The sequence below is a fragment of the Saccoglossus kowalevskii genome, chromosome 17 (assembly GCF_978046115.1).
Source record: "Saccoglossus kowalevskii chromosome 17, keSacKowa6.1, whole genome shotgun sequence".
In the NCBI taxonomy this organism is placed as follows: domain Eukaryota; kingdom Metazoa; phylum Hemichordata; class Enteropneusta; family Harrimaniidae; genus Saccoglossus; species Saccoglossus kowalevskii.
In genome coordinates, this window is record NC_140657.1 from 29,931,652 (window position 1) to 29,953,319 (window position 21,668).

The 21,668-nt window shown below is 37.1% G+C and overlaps 1 protein-coding gene across 2 annotated transcripts in view; it reads right to left on the bottom strand.

Moving 5' to 3' along the window:
- The window catches only part of LOC102809715 (cyclin-D-binding Myb-like transcription factor 1), a 37,962-nt gene extending 26,212 nt beyond the window's left edge, over positions 1–11,750 (bottom strand). For both annotated transcript variants that reach the window (XM_085492297.1, XM_085492298.1), the window contains exons 1-5: positions 11,555–11,750; positions 8,042–8,164; positions 7,767–7,797; positions 6,865–6,962; positions 4,579–4,655 (exon numbers count right to left, since the gene is read on the bottom strand). In XM_085492297.1, the coding sequence (XP_085348423.1) occupies positions 4,579–4,655; positions 6,865–6,962; positions 7,767–7,797; positions 8,042–8,150 (315 nt within the window). In that variant the 5' untranslated portion in view covers positions 8,151–8,164; positions 11,555–11,750. The remainder of the gene's footprint in view (positions 1–4,578; positions 4,656–6,864; positions 6,963–7,766; positions 7,798–8,041; positions 8,165–11,554) is intronic.
- Positions 11,751–21,668: the final 9,918 nt, after the last annotated feature.

A 21,668-nucleotide genomic window follows, 5' to 3' on the forward strand; every position in this document is an offset into this window, starting at 1 on the left:
CCTCTAGTGACCAAGCACTACAAAATAGGACAATAAATTGTGCCCTCTAGTGACCAAGCACTACTAAATAGGCCAATAAATTGTGCCCTCTAGTGACCAAGCACTACAAAATAGGCCAATAAATTGTGCCCTCTAGTGACCAAGCACTACTAAAAAGCCCAATAAATTGTGCCCTCTAGTGACCAAGCACTACTAAATAGGCCAATAAATTGTGCCCTCTAGTGACCAAGCACTACAAAATAGGACAATAAATTGTGCTCTCTAGTGACCAAGCACTACAAAATAGGACAATAAATTGTGCCCTCTAGTGACCAAGCACTACTAAATAGGCCAATAAATTGTGCTCTCTAGTGACCAAGCACTACAAAATAGGACAATAAATTGTGCCCTCTAGTGACCAAGCACTACTAAAAAGCCCAATAAATTGTGCCCTCTAGTGACCAAGCACTCCTAAAAACCCAATAAATTGTGCCCTCTAGTGACCAAGCACTACAAAATAGGCCAATAAATTGAGCCCTCTAGTGACCAAGCACTACTAAACAGGCCAATAAATTGTGCCCTCTAGTGACCAAGCACTACTAAAAAGCCCAATAAATTGTGCCCTCTAGTGACCAAGCACTACTAAATAGGCCAATAAATTGTGCCCTCTAGTGACCAAGCACTACTAAATAGGACAATAAATTGTGCCCTCTAGTGACCAAGCACTACAAAATAGGACAATAAATTGTGCCCTCTAGTGACCAAGCACTACTAAATAGGCCAATAACTTGTGCTCTCTAGTGACCAAGCACTACAAAATAGGACAATAAATTGTGCCCTCTAGTGACCAAGCACTACTAAAAAGCCCAATAAATTGTGCCCTCTAGTGACCAAGCACTCCTAAAAACCCAATAAATTGTGCCCTCTAGTGACCAAGCACTACTAAATAGGCCAATAAATTGTGCCCTCTAGTGACCAAGCACTACAAAATAGGCCAATAAATTGAGCCCTCTAGTGACCAAGCACTACTAAACAGGCCAATAAATTGTGCCCTCTAGTGACCAAGCACTACTAAAAAGCCCAATAAATTGTGCCCTCTAGTGACCAAGCACTCCTAAAAACCCAATAAATTGTGCCCTCTAGTGACCAAGCACTACTAAATAGGCCAATAAATTGTGTCCTCTAGTGACCAAGCACTACAAAATAGGCCATTAAATCGTGCCCTCTAGTGACCAAGCACTACAAAATAGGCCAATAAATTGAGCCCTCTAGTGACCAAGCACTACTAAACAGGCCAATAAATTGTGCCCTCTAGTGACCAAGCACTACTAAAAAGCCCAATAAATTATGCCCTCTAGTGACCAAGCACTCCTAAAAACCCAATAAATTGTGCCCTCTAGTGACCAAGCACTACAAAATAGGCCAATAAATTGTGCCCTCTAGTGACCAAGCACTACAAAATAGGCCAATAACTTGTGCTCTCTAGTGACCAAGCACTACAAAATAGGACAATAAATTGTGCCCTCTAGTGACCAAGCACTACTAAATAGGCCAATAAATTGTGCCCTCTAGTGACCAAGCACTACAAAATAGGACAATAAATTGTGCCCTCTAGTGACCAAGCACTACTAAATAGGCCAATAAATTGTGCCCTCTAGTGACCAAGCACTACAAAATAGGCCAATAAATTGTGCCCTCTAGTGACCAAGCACTACTAAAAAGCCCAATAAATTGTGCCCTCTAGTGACCAAGCACTCCTAAAAACCCAATAAATTGTGCCCTCTAGTGACCAAGCACTACTAAAAACCCAATAAATTGTGCCCTCTAGTGACCAAGCACTACTAAATAGGCCAATAAATTGTGTCCTCTAGTGACCAAGCACTACAAAATAGGCCATTAAATTGTGCCCTCTAGTGACCAAGCACTACAAAATAGGCCATTAAATTGTGCCCTCTAGTGACCAAGCACTACAAAATAGGCCATTAAATTGTGCCCTCTAGTGACCAAGCACTACTAAATAGGCCATTAAATTGTGCCCTCTAGTGACCAAGCACTACTAAATAGGCCAATAAATTGTGTCCTCTAGTGACCAAGCACTACAAAATAGGCCATTAAATTGTGCCCTCTAGTGACCAAGCACTACAAAATAGGCCATTAAATTGTGCCCTCTAGTGACCAAGTACTACAAAATAGGCCATTAAATTGTGCCCTCTAGTGACCAAGCACTACAAAATAGGCCATTAAATTGTGCCCTCTAGTGACCAAGCACTACAAAATAGGCCAATAAATTGTGCCCTCTAATGACCAAGCACTACAAAATAGGCCATTAAATTGTGCCCTCTAGTGACCAAGCACTACTAAACAGGCCAATAACTTGTGCTTTTTGTGACCAAGCACTACAAAATAGGCCATTAAATTGTGCCCTCTAGTGACCAAGCACTACAAAATAGGCCATTAAATTGTGCCCTCTAGTGACCAAGCACTACAAAATAGGCCAATAAATTGTGCCCTCTAATGACCAAGCACTACAAAATAGGCCAATAAATTGTGCCCTCTAGTGACCAAGCACTACAAAATAGGCCATTAAATTGTGCCCTCTAGTGACCAAGCACTACAAAATAGGCCAATAAATTGTGCCCTCTAGTGACCAAGCACTACAAAATAGGCCATTAAATTGTGCCCTCTAATGACCAAGCACTACAAAATAGGCCAATAAATTGTGCCCTCTAGTGACCAAGCACTACTAAATAGGCCAATAAATTGTGCCCTCTAGTGACCAAGCACTACAAAATAGGCCATTAAATTGTGCCCTCAAATGACCAAGCACTACAAAATAGGCCAATAAATTGTGCCCTCTAGTGACCAAGCACTACAAAATAGGCCATTAAATTGTGCCCTCTAATGACCAAGCACTACAAAATAGGCCAATAAATTGTGCCCTCTAGTGACCAAGCACTACAAAATAGGCCATTAAATTGTGCCCTCTAGTGACCAAGAACTACAAAATAGGCCATTAAATTGTGCCCTCTAGTGACCAAGCACTACTAAAAAGCCCAATAAATTGTGCCCTCTAATGACCAAGCACTACAAAATAGGCCAATAAATTGTGCCCTCTAGTGACCAAGCACTACAAAATAGGCCATTAAATTGTGCCCTCTAATGACCAAGCACTACAAAATAGGCCAATAAATTGTGCCCTCTAGTGACCAAGCACTACAAAATAGGCCAATAAATTGTGCCCTCTAGTGACCAAGCACTACAAAATAGGCCATTAAATTGTGCCCTCTAGTGACCAAGCACTACAAAATAGGCCATTAAATTGTGCCCTCAAATGACCAAGCACTACAAAATAGGCCAATAAATTGTGCCCTCTAGTGACCAAGCACTACAAAATAGGCCATTAAATTGTGCCCTCTAGTGACCAAGCACTACAAAATAGGCCATTAAATTGTGCCCTCTAGTGACCAAGCACTACAAAATAGGCCATTAAATTGTGCCCTCTAATGACCAAGCACTACAAAATAGGCCAATAAATTGTGCCCTCTAATGACCAAGCACTACAAAATAGGCCAATAAATTGTGCCCTCTAATGACCAAGCACTACAAAATAGGCCAATAAATTGTGCCCTCTAATGACCAAGCACTACAAAATAGGCCAATAAATTGTGCCCTCTAGTGACCAAGCACTACAAAATAGGCCATTAAATTGTGCCCTCTAATGACCAAGCACTACAAAATAGGCCAATAAATTGTGCCCTCTAGTGACCAAGCACTACAAAATAGGCCATTAAATTGTGCCCTCTAATGACCAAGCACTACAAAATAGGACAATAAAAGCTTCAAAGTCATCTATTGATAAAAATAATATTTTTGACAAATGACTACAGAACAAAATGAACTTGTTAGTATGAATGACATTGCTTTTCACCCATATACATCATTTTGACATCACAGAAGCATTTCGCCACAAGAGGGTGCCGATCTTATGTCTCTTGGGTAATGCATGCCTGAAAAGTGTGATCATTTAAGGAAGTTCAAGAAATAAATGAACAAAAAAATGCATTCAAAGTACTTGGATATCCAATTTGAAAACATTCTGACTTGCGGTTTCGAAGAAGAAGTTGAAATTGTAAAGTTGGCAATGACGAACAATCAGTAATATGAACAGCTCTGCTGTGTCGACTTTGTCGATAGTTTTTTTTTATTTATTTTTATTACAAGTGCAGAAAAAGACTCCCTTGGCTGATGCCAGGACATGACCTCAATTTCTTTATTGTATCAAAATTGGGGGGTGGGCGTTTACCCCTGCATGGGCCCTTACTAGGACAACTATGGTAATGTACATTTCTTGGCCTAAACAATAATTAAATCATTAAGTGATGTATAGTCGATATTGATATTTGTTTTGTGAGATTAGCACAAATTTGTAATATCAGTGAATGAAATCTTCACTCTCCATGACAACCATAAAATAAACAAATCATAAAAATGTTCACAGCACACTGCAGATTTGTAGAATGGTAGAGATTTACAGAAGTACAGAAATGAAGTGTTTTAACATGGCAAATGGATGAACAGAGAATAAGCATTTGTACTAACCTTACAGTACTTAATAATAGTATTAAGCAGATACTGATCTTCTGTCTTCTTCCATTTTCCCAGTCTTACTTTGATACCTAATAAGAGTTCTAGATGTAAACATCACACTGATTGTATGCATCTCGGTTTTAATCAAAGGTAGACAATCTATCAAGGAATGATAAGATGAGGGCGTGCAAGTGGTCTGATAGGCAATGAAAACTGCCCATGAATTGTGAGATGATCACAAAATTATCCAGCGTAAATTTATCAAGTTTTCACTTTTTAAAACTAACATTAAACTAATAGTAATTATAGAGACCTTTGTCATCATTTTAAACTGAAAACATTAATTACCGGTTTCGGCTGATACCCCGCCCATCCTAAAGCCCGCCCATGGGCGATGTTTCAAATAGTGGGCGATGTTTTGGTCCACACATTGCCTGACTGAACCTACAAACATTTTTACAGACCCAATTTTCCTGTCCGACACCTTGTATCCAGCGCACTATTTCAATTATGACGCTAAAAATAATTCACTGTGAAGTCGAAAAGCATAAAACTCCAATAAAACCAATGCTGTATACGAATTGTTGTTGCGTATTATTACTCGTTAAAATACATTTCACTTGCGTTTATCAGACTCGAATAAAGTCTACTTTTGAAAAGAATGTTATTTACGAAGTTTAAAATGGCCAAGCCTTCCTTATTCAAGCATCTTGGTTGTTATCAGTAATGTTTAATTTTTGTCTGTATCGCATTCCAGACAAAAAGTTCAAGATCGGTAAACAAGAAATGGGCGAACTAAAATGTCTCCTGCGTTTCACATGCGACATGATTATTAAAAAACACAGAGTTAAGCGGTCATGTACGTTCTATAAATCTAACCTTGCACACATAATCTTGTATTGACGTGTTTTTTGTTCAAAAAAGACGTTCCCTTTCAGTTAACCCCTAGTAAACTCTTTGCGTTCATGGTATTTGTGAGAGTTGAAAGATTTTTTTAACAAATGACAAGTAACTATATTGATTTGTGTCAAGCTGGATGGCCCGAATTTAAATATCAGTGCGTGAACTCTCGAGGTCATTGCCCAATGCCGCACGTGGTTAGTAGAATTCAGACTAAATGTACGTGAATATTGCGATCGAAGTGCGCTGTCCAGAGTTTATTATATTATAGTAAAATTTAACTTGACGCATAGTATGGTTTATATTACATGTTCACTTCATTTCGAATAAAATAATTCACCATTGGAACATCGATGAATCACAAGTATTTAAAATATTTTCTCGACTTTCCGTAGATACCTGACTACTATCATTTTCAATGATTTAAATGCACCCATGTTTATGTTTGCGTAATTATTACGAATTCAACGCATTATCAAGACGGTAATATTGAAATATTCACAGACCCAATACCCCAGGTCAGTGCCCTAACAATAGTAAAAAATAACTTTGCGTATTTATCATGAAAGCAATACATTACACAGTTGAAATTTTTAGAGCCAGTGCAATATTGTAAACAAATTTGTGTAATTAGAAAAGCAGTGGACTAAGTAAACAACGTTGATATATTCAAAGCCAGTACAGAGTTGCATACAAGTTGCGTAATTACTAGTACAGTACCATCGAATATAATAACAATTCTACTAGATCGAAGCGCGGACCACGAAAAAAAAGGTTGCTAAGGTAACGCGCCAATTCAGTGCGTGACTTGGGGGTCAAACATCGGTCAACACACACTTGATGTCAGAATCGCAGCGCAGCAAGTTTCACAAAGAAGTACTTGAAGTTCAATTGCGTCCCAAAATGATGTCGCCGATCACTCAGTTGTCGCAGCGTGTGTTGTGTCATGTCTATGATGCACACCGTTTCGACTTTGGCTTGCTTTTCCTTCTTAGTGCATGTTCTTGTTCACGTAAAATGTGACCTCTCACCATTGTATTCAAACACTTTGAATTTATACTTTGCATGATTATTTTTGCTCAACGCGAAACATTATTTTTTCTAAACATTTCTGAGACTATTTTTATCAACGCAGGGTTATTTTTCCAGACAATATGGGCTTCGTAATATCTGCCAAAACATCGCCCGAGCGATCTTTTGGTCCACATTTTTCTTTAAAAAATTGAATCCTCCATAACATCGCCCAGGGCGGGGTATCAGTCGAATCCGGTAATAGGCATTTCCTTCTAAACATTACATTTAGACTTAGTGTTTTTTAAAGGTTTGTATTGTGCTGTATTTGCTGGAACCAGTAAATGGGTCTTCATGCCTGTTGGTCAGCCAAAACTAAAAAAATACCTTGATCTTGAAGTTGCTCCATGTGCTCAGGGTTGACATGATACAACCCGATTTTCTTGCGAATCATTCGACGCATTTCGTCATCTTCAATTATTATCCTATAAAAAAAAATACTATTTTAAATCCAGACACAAAATTAAATTTAGTTTGCCATCACTCCTGCTATTCAGATTTAAAATTTACAGGATTTCTGCCAAGGAACACCTTCACAACAGTAAATTGGCAGCAATAGACCATTTTCCGTACACTGCGAGAATCACGCGTTATGCGTGAAATCGAACGTAAAAACAGGACAAACAAAGGTCATAGCGTCGTAGTCGCGTCAAACATCGCGTGGGATTCGACAAACGCGAAAGTATTTCGGGGACATTTCCATGCTTAATAATGTGCTGTCCACATTTGATGATAGGCAATTTCGATTAAGTGAGGGTATTCAGAAGCAATATTCCTCTGTCGAAGATCGGCCGGTCAATGTAAGCTGCGAAATAAAGAAATTCTAGTTCAAAATCAAATCGTTCGATTTTTGCGGCACACGTTCGACGCGTGTCTTTCATGCATCTCGCGAGATCTCGCAATTGTTTGGAAAATCACCTATTACATGTGATTAGTAACATTAAGACACAGATCAAATATATGATGATATATGTGAATGTAGGTTTTACAGTAAAAAAATCTCTACTCTTACAGAACAATGGACACATTTGGACTTGAGTTATTACTGTTTACATGTACATGTATATCCCAATAACTCAATCAAGTGAAATACCAATACAGAAATGAATCAACAGCAAAGCAATACACATCTAATGTACATAAATTAAAATTGTTCATGGACAAAATTGTATAATTGTGTTGGTACACAGTTTTAGCAATAACATTAATATTATGATGCAGTTGTTTACCTTTGGTCTGGTGATTTCTTTTTTTCTAGAGCTATCAAGAAAGAATACACTGAGAATTACATGATGTCAATACAGTGTGACTAGTAGAATTAATTTTTGCTATTTTCGCTGAAAAAATGATTCAGGAAAAAATAAAATGCAGCAAATATACCTTTTTTCAACTTGTCGAAAATCAGTGAAAATAAATTTCATACAAAGCACCAACAATTTTTTTTCAGCAAAAATTTATTTCAGCTAAAATAAAGTATTTAGTAGTTTAAATCTGAATTTCATACCTGCTGAATGAATATCACTGGATCTTTGAGATTTGCTATGTTTTCTTTTATTACGTTTTCTTTTGTTATGTTTTCTCTTTTTCTTTTTTTTCCTTTCACTCTCCTCCATTGTCACCTATGAAACTGAAATTTAAAAGTAATCACAGAAAGCTTATGAAGAAATCAAATGTAAAGAATTTATCTTTCGCCTAACACAGATTTGACGCATCAAGCATTGGCCAAATATTCTGTTATTCAAATATTCACATTTGTTTCTCTTTACATATGAATAATGTAATTTTATATTGTACAATTTTATTTATATTATCTGGTGTAAATAAATACAAATAAAAGGCTCATATCACACATTTTCAACACACATTTTGAGGTACAACACTGGAAATTCAGAAATATTGCACTTGTGTAATACATGTAGCAGTTGTTACAACTACAACATCTCACTAAAAATAAAACTGACATAATCATTGAACGCTGCACAGTGAGAAAGGAAGTTTATTGCCGGAACAAAGTTCTTGAGAAATTATTTCCACACCACAACAGTTGAGGGATTGACATTCAAACAACTGAATAGTAACTCACTTTCTTTAGCCGACTATTGCAACATACATGTCACACAAATGAGTTTAAAACAGGGGAGTCGTCACCTGCGCATGCGTCAGATGGTCATAGCGTGTCATTGTTTACAAACGAGCCTCTACCCATGAGCCTTTGCATTTTTTAGCGCGTGTTGTTATCGTCACTTGGGACTCAATTCCTGTGCATGCGCAGGTGACAAGCCTCTCGCTTTAAAAGTTAATCTCAAAGCTGCAGTAATAAATACGACACTGTTTTTTGTTTACTCATTTGTTTATGTGAATCAAACATGTTTTAGAAACTAGAACCCTTAAAATCAGTGTTCCAATAGCAAGACTATTGAAATGTAATTAATGGGTGCATCAATAGATGCATTCAAATTAGTATTTAACTTATTTATATACTGAACTAAAATTTAATTTATGGATTCAAATTCTTTCATATAAAAAATCTGAAAAGCCCTTGTGTAATCCTGTGATATTGATATAGTTTACTATGGTTTACCAATTCCCCCTCTGAACTTTATTTCTGTGACGTCCCTGATTTCCGGTTCTGTGTTTTGGTACTGAGCCCATACTTGTCTGATGAGTTGCGTTATCGAGTTCTCTGTTTTTCTGGGATGTTATTGTATCACAGACTTATTAATATGAAGAATCGTGACAAATGAAAATCCTATGTCGCTTAACAGCTTCTTGAAATACCAATATGACACATGAATGAGTGTACCTTCATGAAATAAATATAATGGATGTTCCAACAAAAGATTCTATTCCATATTCCTATAATGGTTGTGACACTTTCAGTAACTCTGATTGGCCTATGTTGTGGCCAAGGAGCTGCACACAGTCGTCACCGCTGTCTCCCCACAAGCGCAACACTCACTGTACATGGGCGATTCACACCTTAGAAGAATAGCATTTCTCAACCAGGTGTAGAGGGACTGTGGTAGTGCATAGACATACATGTAGCTTGTCACCTCTTTATCATCTTAAAATTGAAACCATGCCACAGCAAGTATACAGTGACTTTTTAGATTTCAACAAAGACAACATAGACTAGGAATTTGGTCTTGAAATGGAAGAGGCAGCTTCAATGGAGGAAACCGACGTTACTAATCCAGATACAGAGTTAAGTAATCATCCAACTACATCGTGGATCGACCGGTGACATCAAATCTCTAGTCATTGCCATCAGCTTCAAACTCGACTACATGTACAATGGGTTACGCTAATCTCAAGCATTCGGTAATATTCGGAGCATGTTCGGAAGCGATAGTCGAACCTCGCATGTAGAATGTTGAAAATAACGTCTAGTTTGAATGCTGTTGTTTCCGGAGATCTTGGTGAACTTTAATGGAAATTTGTCAGATATAACATTGATTGAAGAAGAACTGATGAAATATCGTGAATTTTGTATTTGTAATGGTAATGAGACTTAATCAATGATTGCTTGTGTCGATTGCATTATTCAATGGTACCATTGTCAGTGCGTAGGTTTGGCGCCCGAAACTGTCAAAATTTTTGACCACCGGACATCGGCGAACACCAACAGAAAAGATAGTATGGAAAGAAGAGCATGCCTAGACACTTTCTCTGTGATAATATTTTCTTAGTCCTCAGGAATTGTTGTTGTATGCACTCGGAATCTTGTTATAGTTACAGTCGCTAATAATTAAAACATGTGAAATTTGTGAAGTCAAATGTTCATCTGTTGAATTTCCGGTTGTGAAATACGTATTTTGAACTTTCACACCGAAACAAACCCAGTGCGCATGTGTGATGACCGTAGTTTCATAATGCGCATATATTTTATGGTCACATTAAAAATCGGCAAGATTATATCATATTCCGCTAACTCGTTACTTGTGTAAACAATTGCAAACTATCATTGACATCAAAGATGAGCTAGACAATGTTCTTATCAGGATTAATTTGGGTTGAAACAAAAGGAAATAAACCAGTTAAGAGGCTTAGGTGACCACTTGATAGGCGTCGTGGCTCCTTCTGTTTTACTACCTTCCATGCTACTAATGAATATCTTTTGATAAGACTTATAAAAGCGCAACACCTTTAAAAGGTTGGTACTTTTTTTTATAGCATACCTTCAAAGGGGAACCGCTCAATCCCATGGATTGCACCAAAGAATCATGGGACACTATTGTTTATGTTGTTTACAATGTTAATCTTTCTTTTGTTATCCATTGTTATTTTAATCCAGAAAGTAAATTTGTTGTGAGATTAGGCTTAACTGGAAGGTGCCCCTTTAACTAACTGGTAAATGCACATATTTTTCAATTACATGGCGATCATTTTTAATATAAAACATTGCAAATAAAGTAAGGCTATTGTACTACTCAAATTTTGTTTAATTTTCATAGCAGTTTTGTCAATTATATACACATCGTCGGTATACAGCCGGACCATGGAGCTAAAAAAGCTCCATGGCCGGACCCTTACCTTCCCGGACCCAAAATACCGCGAAACCACGGCTAGGCCTGTACGATACCGGAATTCTACCAGACTTGTTGAACAATATCATCAGTCACACAATTCATTCACATTCAATGGTCTGGGCGGTTGTTAATATCATTGTCCGGTTGTTGAACAGCTGTTTTAGCCATCGTTTTTTATAGAGGGACTGTGATTCTGACCCCCGGAGATCCTGACCACAAACCGGAAGGTAACATCAGCGAAGCCCATACAGTGAGTAACGAAGGCTTCGCTGAAATGTAATACGTCCCGACTGCAAAATGCTTTCATTTTTCGAAATCAATGTAATTGTCTGTTTTGATTTGAAGTGAAGATCAGATCTAAAAACATTCAGAGAAAGAACGTATTTTTTAAAAACATGGTTGTGAACTGGATCAAATAGACTAACACCAAACAAAGGTTAATAAATTACAAAAATCACATCGACGACATCAATAATAATAATGAATACCTTCCAATTTCTGTAGATGTTACTAACTCCACATTTCGGACACAAAATAACAACAAATGCAAGCTAAATAAATGTTCACCACATGTCAGAAGTTCTGTTGATGCGCAAAACTAGATGCGCATTCGAAATAAAACACCTTAGGTTACACACAAATTAAGGCAAAGCCACCTAGCCCCGAGATCTCTTTGAGCTCACACTTCCAAACGTTGGTGGCGCGATTTCAATTTCAGACGCATCACAATCGGTCTCATAACGGAAGGTAGTGGAACTACTTTCGATGGTTTTATCAACATCAGTTTCGGTATTAAATCGACAATAAAACCTGAGTAAAATCATTTCAATTTTATTAGAGCATTATCAGTTCCACTACTAGCTCTGTGTACAGGTATATAAATGAATGGGGGAGATAAATAAATGCACAAACCATGGACGTCTCTAGTACGTCCATGCACAAACAGTGCTCCTGAATTAAATAGTCAGGCTATTTATTACCTACTGTTATTTGCTAAATACCAAAAAGACAAAAAGGTTGATACTTTGTTATAACATATTTTTAATTAACTTGTAAACGCACATTTGTCAATTACATGGCGATCATTTTCACTTTTAAACATTGCAAATAAAATAAGGCTATTTTACTCGAATTTTTTTTAATTTTTTAGTTTTGTTTAGTTTGTGCGTTGATGACAATTTCACTTTCAACATCATGGCCATACGATACCGGAATTCTACCAGACTCAATTCATTCACGTTCAATGGTCTGGGCCACAGGCAGTCTTTACGTTGCTTGGTTCGTGGTTTTGACATAAATCGCCTCAAGTTATAGACTCCTAGAACTCACACACACGTGGTCTGAAGGTACCTTCTCGGCACTCGCTGTAAGGGCTTGCATATATTACGTCACCCGGTAATACTGACTTAGAAACGTTACAAGACCCTGTACTCACACACAGTTAGGGTGCAACTTGAACAACATTGATGATTTTGTAACAACCATAAATTTACCATGATATCATTGGTCTAGAACAAACATGGTTTGAGTTCAAATTAACCGACATATCTGAATACTACTGATTCTCTGTATTAACCAGGAAACAAACAAAGAGGAGAATTCAGGGGCAGATCTAGGATTCTGGAATAGGGGAGGGCGATAATTTGGCCCATGGTTATAGTTGTTAAAAATGGGGGGCGCGGCCCCTTCGGCCCCCCTCTAAATCCGCCAATGGAATTAATATCAATTGGCATAAAACAACATCTTAGGAAAAGCACCACAATTTAACCTATCGAGGACATGCTATGGTGTAAAATGAAAGAGAACTTTTTCAACTTAACAACAGACGTTTAGTTATGTTTCGCTTATCACTCACCTTTAAATTCAGGACGCTGCAAATCAGACTGACACTATAAAGTATATATCCAGACGTTTAAAACAAGACAATATTATTTTACTCAGAGGTACACTACCTTATTATGTTAATAAAGATTGTAATAGGTTTACATCATTACCTAATTTATACATAGATGAGGATATACCAACAATTCGTAATAGCAGAGACACATACATCAATGCACATGGCAAAGCATTAGTTGAATTATGTAAAAATTATAACATCAGAATTCTTATAAGAAGAATGCCCGGAGATTCCAGTGTCAATTGTACATGCCACCATACAACGGAATATTAGCACAGTAGATTATGCAATAACCTATGCAATAGCAATATCATAAACGAAAGAGTAATGGTAGAAAAGTTAAACGTAACCCAAAAAGAAAATGGTTAGACAAAGAATGAAATATTCTTACAACAGATCTGTGTAAACCGCACGCATAATTAGTAAATATTCTTTTGATGTTAACTTAAATGGTTGTGCTCTTTGCGCAACGCGTGTTGGAAGTTTGTGCGAAAGCGGCTATAAACACCAAATGAAGTTTGAGCCCCACACGAAGAAGGGAAAAAAAAACGGCCGCGTAGTAATGTCATATGGTTCAACCCACCATACAGCTTCAACGTCTGTTACAGCATCGGCAATCGATTCCTTGATTTAATCGACAAGTGCTTCCCGACCATCAAAGTCAGCTACAGTTGTATGAACAATATAAAAGATACAATTATAGTAATAGTAAAAACAACTGCCAACTTGCTACTGATATGAACACCACGACCGACAAAACGAAAGTAAACAAGCCAGGCATGGCACAGTCCCCGTTATATAGTTAATCTTAGTTATATAGTTTTGTTTATAGTAACATAATACTTGTCCATATTGAGAGATATTGCTCTAGAACATAATTAATTAAAACAAAATGGCCACCGGTCGGCCATTTTTAATCGGATCGTCAAACCAATACATCTGTATATCTATGACATAATGAATACATGTATATACAATTTGGAAATCAGTCGAAGCATGTCAGAAATATGGCTCTAGAACTACATTCATTAAAACAAAATGGCCACAAGTCAGCCATTTTGAATTTTATCAGAAAAACAAAATGACTTGTATCAGGGACCCATAATGTCTAATGTATGTACCAAATTTGAACGAAATCCAACCATAAACGACCGAGATTCGGTTCCGGAATGCCCGAAATGCTTGATTTTTGATGATTTTTTAGCACAAAAATGGCCACCATTCGGCCATTTGAATCAGATCGCAAAACCAATATATCTGTATATCTATGAGATGGTGTATAATGAATATTTAAAATTTTAACATAATCAGCCAAAGCATGTCAAAGATATGGCACTAAAACCGCATTCATTAAAACAAAATGGCCGTCAGTTGGCCATTTGGAATCTGAAAACCAAATGACGTGCATCAAGATCCCATAATGTCCAATGTATGTACCAAGTGTGAATAAAATCCATCAGTAAACAGCCAAGAAAGGCTTGATTTTGATTATTTTTCAGTACAAAAATGACCGCTATTTGGCAATCGTGAATCTGATTGTAAAACAAATTGATGTGCATGTGTATAATATCATGTGTGATACATATGAGAAGTTTGAATGTAATCGGTCCAGGCATGTCTAAGATATGGGTCCGGACGCACGGATGCACGGGCGCACAGAGGTCAATCCATAAGCCCCCGGGCGGGGACTAATACGCTATTCAATTGCCAGAAGAAAAAAACGGCATGCCACTGGACGAAACAAACGTCGGACTACTGGAAATGAATTTAAAACACGACACGGAAACCACCCGGTATCATTTTGTAATCAGGCCTCTAGAAACTAATGCGACAGAACTAAGTAAGCATGTTTGGTCGCTGAAGAAAAATATATTGAGCATAGAACAACATGTCCAAATGTGAACATGTTAAATACTCTCTTGCAAAATTCTTTGAAATGCATGGAGAAAATTAAACGTTCAAAATAGAAACCAAATAATAATAATATTTAGTGGTGGGACAAATAATGTAGTCAAATGAAACCGAATGTTAATTGTTTGCTCAAAGTCCTCAAACGTGAGCCTAGTTATTCTACTTACAACGATTATAAAAATGGTTAAGGTCATTATTGCGCAAGCAAGCAAGATACTAGTAACTTTGATTTCCGTCAGCAAATTCGGTTTGCTAAGCGTTTCTGCCAGTGGTCACTGGTGATACAGCTACTTCTGGTATTCCAGAATCAATCTCTCCTCAAGATTGGTCAGAATATTTCTCAGGTTTATTTTACGCCCCGGGGAATTATGACATCGAATTGAGGACTTTTACAATGAAATGGAAGAACACGATAATGCAACATTCTTTTTAAATCAATGTTAATTATGACGAAAGCGCATTTAATATTTTTGACTAACCAATCACACTAGATGAAACAAGTAACCTGTAGAATGCTGTTTGGGTAATATTTTTATATTGATTTTTGTTGCATTTGGAGCAAATAGTTACCAAACAATGAGAAATCTATAGGATTGGATATACTTCTGAGCTGGCTTCACGTGCATAGTTCAAGCCTGCCTAGCAAGTGCTTATACAAGGATTGAATTACAGCACCTAGACGGTCTGTGGTTAAAGCTTTATGTTCAGAGTAATCGCAAAATTGATATTACAATAGAAAATCATGAAAGACTGGCAGTCCCATGCAATTAATAGCAAGTGAAATTCCTGAGATTGAAACATGTATTTTGAAGTCACTGATGTAGGCAAGCTGGCATGAAGACGAGGTAGTTTATTTAATCAGTGCTGAACTAGAGGCTGAAATTATAATTAAGTGCGTTGTCATATAATTTGTTTATTTCAATTTCTTCTGAAGTCAAATAGAATGCACTGGTGAAACCGTGAGTGAAAGGATGTTTTGGGGGGATAGTTTACATTGTGTATGGAGTGGTAGGGTCGGGTGTCACATAATTTGTTCATTTCCAACTCTTATGAAGTCACATAGAATTTCACTTAATTTATTTTCGCTGAAATGTTTTCAAGCATTACATGTGAATCCGATTTTCCCTGTGCTGTGTCCCAATAGAGTATGAGGTAAATGGCATTTTCACTGGAATTTATTTCAGGTGAAAAACGTTTTCAGTAAAAATGAAGTATACCACATTATTACATATGTACTTCAGTTTATTTTGATTCGTCTATGAAATCGGTATTTCCATACCCCATATGCAAACAAAGTAGTCCTTTCAAGAGTAGCGTTTTCGAAACATAGCAGAAATAAACAATATTTAGAAATGCGATATTTTACCCTTGGGGTACATGAATATACTTGCCGAGTGAAATGAAATTTGAACAACAGTAATGGTACTTCTAGGCAGTCATTTATTTTGACTAAAACTAATTTGCATATCACCCATGCAATAATGTTTTCGGTATTTTCACGGTCAATATGCTAATGAACATGGTATTGGCTATCCGCTCCACTAGGATTGCCCCTCAAATCATTTGTGTGTGTGATTTCCAGTGTTTTCGTGTATTAGTTCTTCTGTGATTTTTTTGGCTTGGCCGATTTCGCTCAAACATGGCAGGTAGGTCACACCTTCACCCTAGTTATTGGGAAAAATCTGCAAAAAAATGTTGGTCCATCGTTGCCATAGTAACAGTAAAAAAATGATTTTTAGATAGCTTCGAGCTAAATGTATCTCCTACAAATTTAGGATACAACACCTCAGACATAGCTCATTGTACTCGGCTTGAGTGTGGGCACAATGATACTATTTGAATTTTTGATATCTTTTTTCATCACTGAGAAAGTTGACCCCAAATTTAGAGTAACTGTTCACCAGGTATGGCTTTTTAACTAACTCTTCTGTTATTTTTTCTTGGCTTGGCTGATTTTGTTCATACTTGACAGGTAGGTCGTACCATCACTAATTGGGAAAACAATCCTGACCCACCACTACCATGGCAACAGCCAAAATCTGTTTTTTTGAATACTTTCGTCCCAAATGTATTACCTCCTACCAGTCTTGTAATAGCAGTGTTCAAATGATCATGCCTTTTACTTTGTTTTATTTTATTTATCACCGGCGCTGACATTGTTCCACTGTATCAATAGGGATTTCAGGGGAAAATTATACACATATCATAGAGTAGTTTACATGGTGGACAGATCTCTACTAGAGCAATACAATGCACCTTATTTGATGAAAATCAGGGTAACCGTTCTCAAGATATGGTACTTTGTAGCTTCAATTAGCATCTCTTAATTTTGGACAAAGGAAGACACAACAAAGCACTACTGAATAGTAAAGACAACGGCACCATTTTGGATGAATAAGCACTAATTATTTAATTGGAGCTGAACTTAAACTGCCATATCTTTCCCCTTTTTTATTGAATTTTTACCAAATTTTCAACAAATGAACTTTATATAAATGTTTATCTAATGTCATTAGAAGGCAACATATCGGTTACCATGGAAACGGGCCATATTCAAATTTCATTTTAAATCATCTGTCAGTGTCAATAAAGATAAACAAATTTTACTTTCGTTTATGTTGCCTTCGTTTTTATTCTAATACAAATGCATTGAAAACGCCCTCATCGACCGGCTATGCGTTCTACCAAGCTTTGCTTATTTTTACGCTATAATAATACTTATGAAACAAAAAGCATTGACACGAATAGACAAAGGTAAGATATAACATTATAGCATAATATACAGCTTATTTTTTGGCAACTTAGAAATAAAGTATACATGGAAAACATAACTGGGAGCTGCCCGGAGAATTTGAAATCTCTGTGCCTGATCGATCCATTTTTATGCCAAAATAACCAATGAATCAGCTCAATTCTACAGCTGTGAATGCTCTAACATGTACAATTTGTTTCACTTTGCATTTAGGCTGCGTTCACGGCGCTTGCCAGGATTTTCAAATGTTTCAATTTTTATTCTCTCGTGTTGTCAAAACGGCTACTCGCAATGGGTTGCAATTTTCAGAAAATGACCATAAGATATAGAGCTAGAATTCATGGTAATTTTTTGTTTTTGCTTTTACTTATGCTCACGTATTTTGTAGTTTTTGATGTCATTAACCAAGTGACTGAAAGAAATCCCTAATATTAGGTGTACACCACATGGAATAATGCGATTGAAAGAACTTGATGTATGTTGAATGAGCTTTATCATAGACCATCAACATCAAAGTACCAGGAGGTTTCTGCTGTCGACGTTGCGGCGTTACCCAGTTCCAAATAAAGATTACCAACGCCAAATGAGCGACATTTTTACCGGAAATCAAGATTCACTCAATCCACGGCTAACAAGCAACATCACAAGCGAAGTTGTAGCGTTCAGCTCATCAATGACCGCTGTCGAGAAAAGTCATTCCGTCAGTGGAGTACCGCAGTTGTGACGTCATGTTTGCCAATGCACAATTCTGTGGAGAAACTTTTAACTTAATTTAAACTACGTATGACTGATTCGAAACATTCTATCGAGATCGGACGGTGCCCCATCGTACCAATCCTTCACCATTGTATTCAAACGAACCATGTGGTGTGCTGTTACATTCAACTTCAAACCCGGGATTCAACCAATAGGGGCGTTTTAATAAAAAAACCCATCGCAAATCATTCAAATTTAGCATTTTTAAACAATTATACTAAAAAAGAAATGCTCAGCGATGCAAAAGAAGGATAGATATTACTTTTTCAGTATACACATCTCTGTTTATACAATCCTTCACATATTCTACTCCCAACTATTCCTGCGTAAAATGGAATAGCCTCTTTCCATGTTGACATTCTGAGTAAAATCACGTGATAGGCTGTTACAATTGGCTGTTACATACTCTTTCGCCGGTCTGGAAAATGTGTTTACTTAGCTCTCATTCAAGCGACAATGCATATTTCCCAGTGGGAGTGAACCTAGTTCGAATCTGCCATTAAAAAATAGGGGCCTTTCCAGCAAAAAACGAATAACCCTTGAGTGCACACAATACACTGAATTTCGGAACAAATCTTGCATTAGTTACAGCAGCAGAATACCACATAGATATCAGACGAAACATGAAAACACTATATATTGTATTTTGGCATGAACCCTCTCTATTGCAATTCCAGGGATTACCCCCATATGTGCAACCATTTCCCACCTTGGTATCACCCAACCCTGAAAACAAATTCTTAATTAATAACTTTATTACACTACTAAAAACCTTCAGAGGGTTTTTGTATGGTAAGGAACATAAATACATACAATACATAAGAGATAAAAATAAATGTTAGTAAAATAAAAGAAAAAAATAAATTTATTACTTTCTGTGGTTTTAAAAATTGTGCTCTTTAAGTATTTTGCTAAAGCTATATTATTCTCCATAATCTTTTTAAATATGGAATTCACATCCATTGTGTAAATATTTATTGCACACTCATCGAACAGTTTTTTTCTTTGTTCTATATAGCCAGTACAAAATAGCAGGAAATGTTTTTCATCTCCTAATGCTTTAGTGTTACATTTATTACAGTGTCTATTTTCTAATTCTATTTTGGGCTTTGTTCTTCTACCTAATTCTATTTCTAAGTTGTGGTCACTCAGACGGAATTTTGAAAGCATTTTCCTGAGGCTGAAATTTGAAATGTTTTGCAACTAATTTTCCATATTATAGCTTACTTTGAATAGTTTGTATGTTCTCAGTTTTTAATACCACGCTGAATCGTTTGGTAATAAACTCCACAATAAATAATCTGAAACCAGGTAAACCTAGCGGTATTGATGGTATCCAAGTAGAATGTTTTAAATAATATCTAGGTTCTACAGCAAGTCTCAGAAGTATTGGGGCAGCCAATTTGCAAACTTGCTAGCGAATTGGCTAACTGCTTGGGTTTTGACGAAACAGTTGGCTTTCGAATCTCGCTGGCGCCGACTCGTGGTCGCGTCCACTCTGGGCGAGTCTATATCACATTAGGGAACATAGTATGCTTTTACGTAGCCTGGAACATGTCTGGATTCCCCTGAATGGTTTGCTTTGCGAGGCCTGGGAATGGCCAGAGTCAGCTGGCGTACAAGTGATAATATGATAAATGCGATTACTCCACCGATATTTACTATATGGGGTAGCCATCTTGAACACTGATTGAAACTAAATAAAGAGACAAGTTGAGAAACAGTTTCCTATAAATCAGGGAGAAAATCGGCCGACCCCTACTGTAATATAGATTCACCCAGAGTGGGCGTGACCACAGAACGGCGCCAGCGAGATTCGAAAGCCAACCGTTTAGTCAAAACCAAAGCAGTTCGCCAATTCGCTAGCGAATTTGCAAATTGGCTGCCCCAATACTTCTGAGACTTGCTGTAATTGTATTCAGATTGTGTTCAACAAAATGCTTGATTATTTATTTACAATGATGTAAAATGAATTGCTTTTCTGAGTGTTGTTGTGTAGCTGCACTAGCTGCGGTTCCGTAGCTCTTTGGTGCGACCTACAATCGAATTTCGCCCTAACAATTTCATTTGGACGTCTTTTTTTTAATTTTGTTGTGCGGCCAGAGTCAGTCACGTAAATAATGCGGTCGGCAACATAGGGCTATGATTCCACAGCTATAGCTGCACGCGAAACGCTGTGTAGCTTAGAATATATCCACGTCTGCAGTATGGTACATATGTTTGTCTACACCGTGTAACATGTAGTGTAGAAGTTGTACAAAATAGTATACAAATATCTTACAGGACAGCACGTTATGCAGTGGTGCGGATATTTTTCCAGACATGTTTAAGCATGCCAAAGTTATTCCATTACACAAGGATGGATCCCAGGACTTGTGTAATTTTCGTCCAATTTCGTTGCTCCCAGTAATCTCAAAAATCTTTGAAAAACATGTGTATGATCACTTATACCATTATTTGAATAGTCATGAATTAATTTCTAAATTGCAGTCAGGTTTTCGGAAATCCCATTCTTGCCATACAGCTATGATTAAGCTATGTGATGCATTACTTAGCAAAAAAGGATGATGGATTATTGTGTGGTTTGCTTTTTCAAGGCATTTGATATGGTAGATAAACATGTTTTATCGAATAAGCTCTCAATTTATGGCATTTCTCCAATCTCCCTTATATGGTTTAAGCAAGTTGTGCCAGTACTTGATGGGTAAACAGTCGGATGCTGTCAATATTCGGTGGCGTGCCACAGGGTTCGATTTTAAGACCATTATTATTTCTTCTATTAATGACCTACCATTATTTCTTGAAAACAGTTTACGGACGATCAAACACTGTTATCGTCTGGACCAAGTATCAATGTAGTCACAAAGATGATGATGAACACGCGCTGCGCGACGACCACCGCCCTTTAATTTCAATGGTGAAATAATTAAAACAGTCAGTTTCGAAAAGTCGCTCGGTTGGTTTTAGATAAAACTCTATCATGGGATCATCATGTTGATATGCTTTGTAAAAAGCTTAGCCAAAGAATTTGTGTTCTTATGAGAGTTCGCAGTTTCTTACCTATTTCCGTCGTTAAAACATTGTATTTTTCATTTATTCAGTCGTTATTGGACTATTGCTGTATAGTATGGGGCAATACAAGTCAATCAAATTTATGTCGGGTTTATAAGCTTCAGAAAAGGGCAGTTCGGGTGATTTTCTTCTGACAACTTTAGCCAATCGTCATTTGAGCTGTTCAAAAAACATAGTATCTTGCCTATCGATTACATAATTTCATATTTTC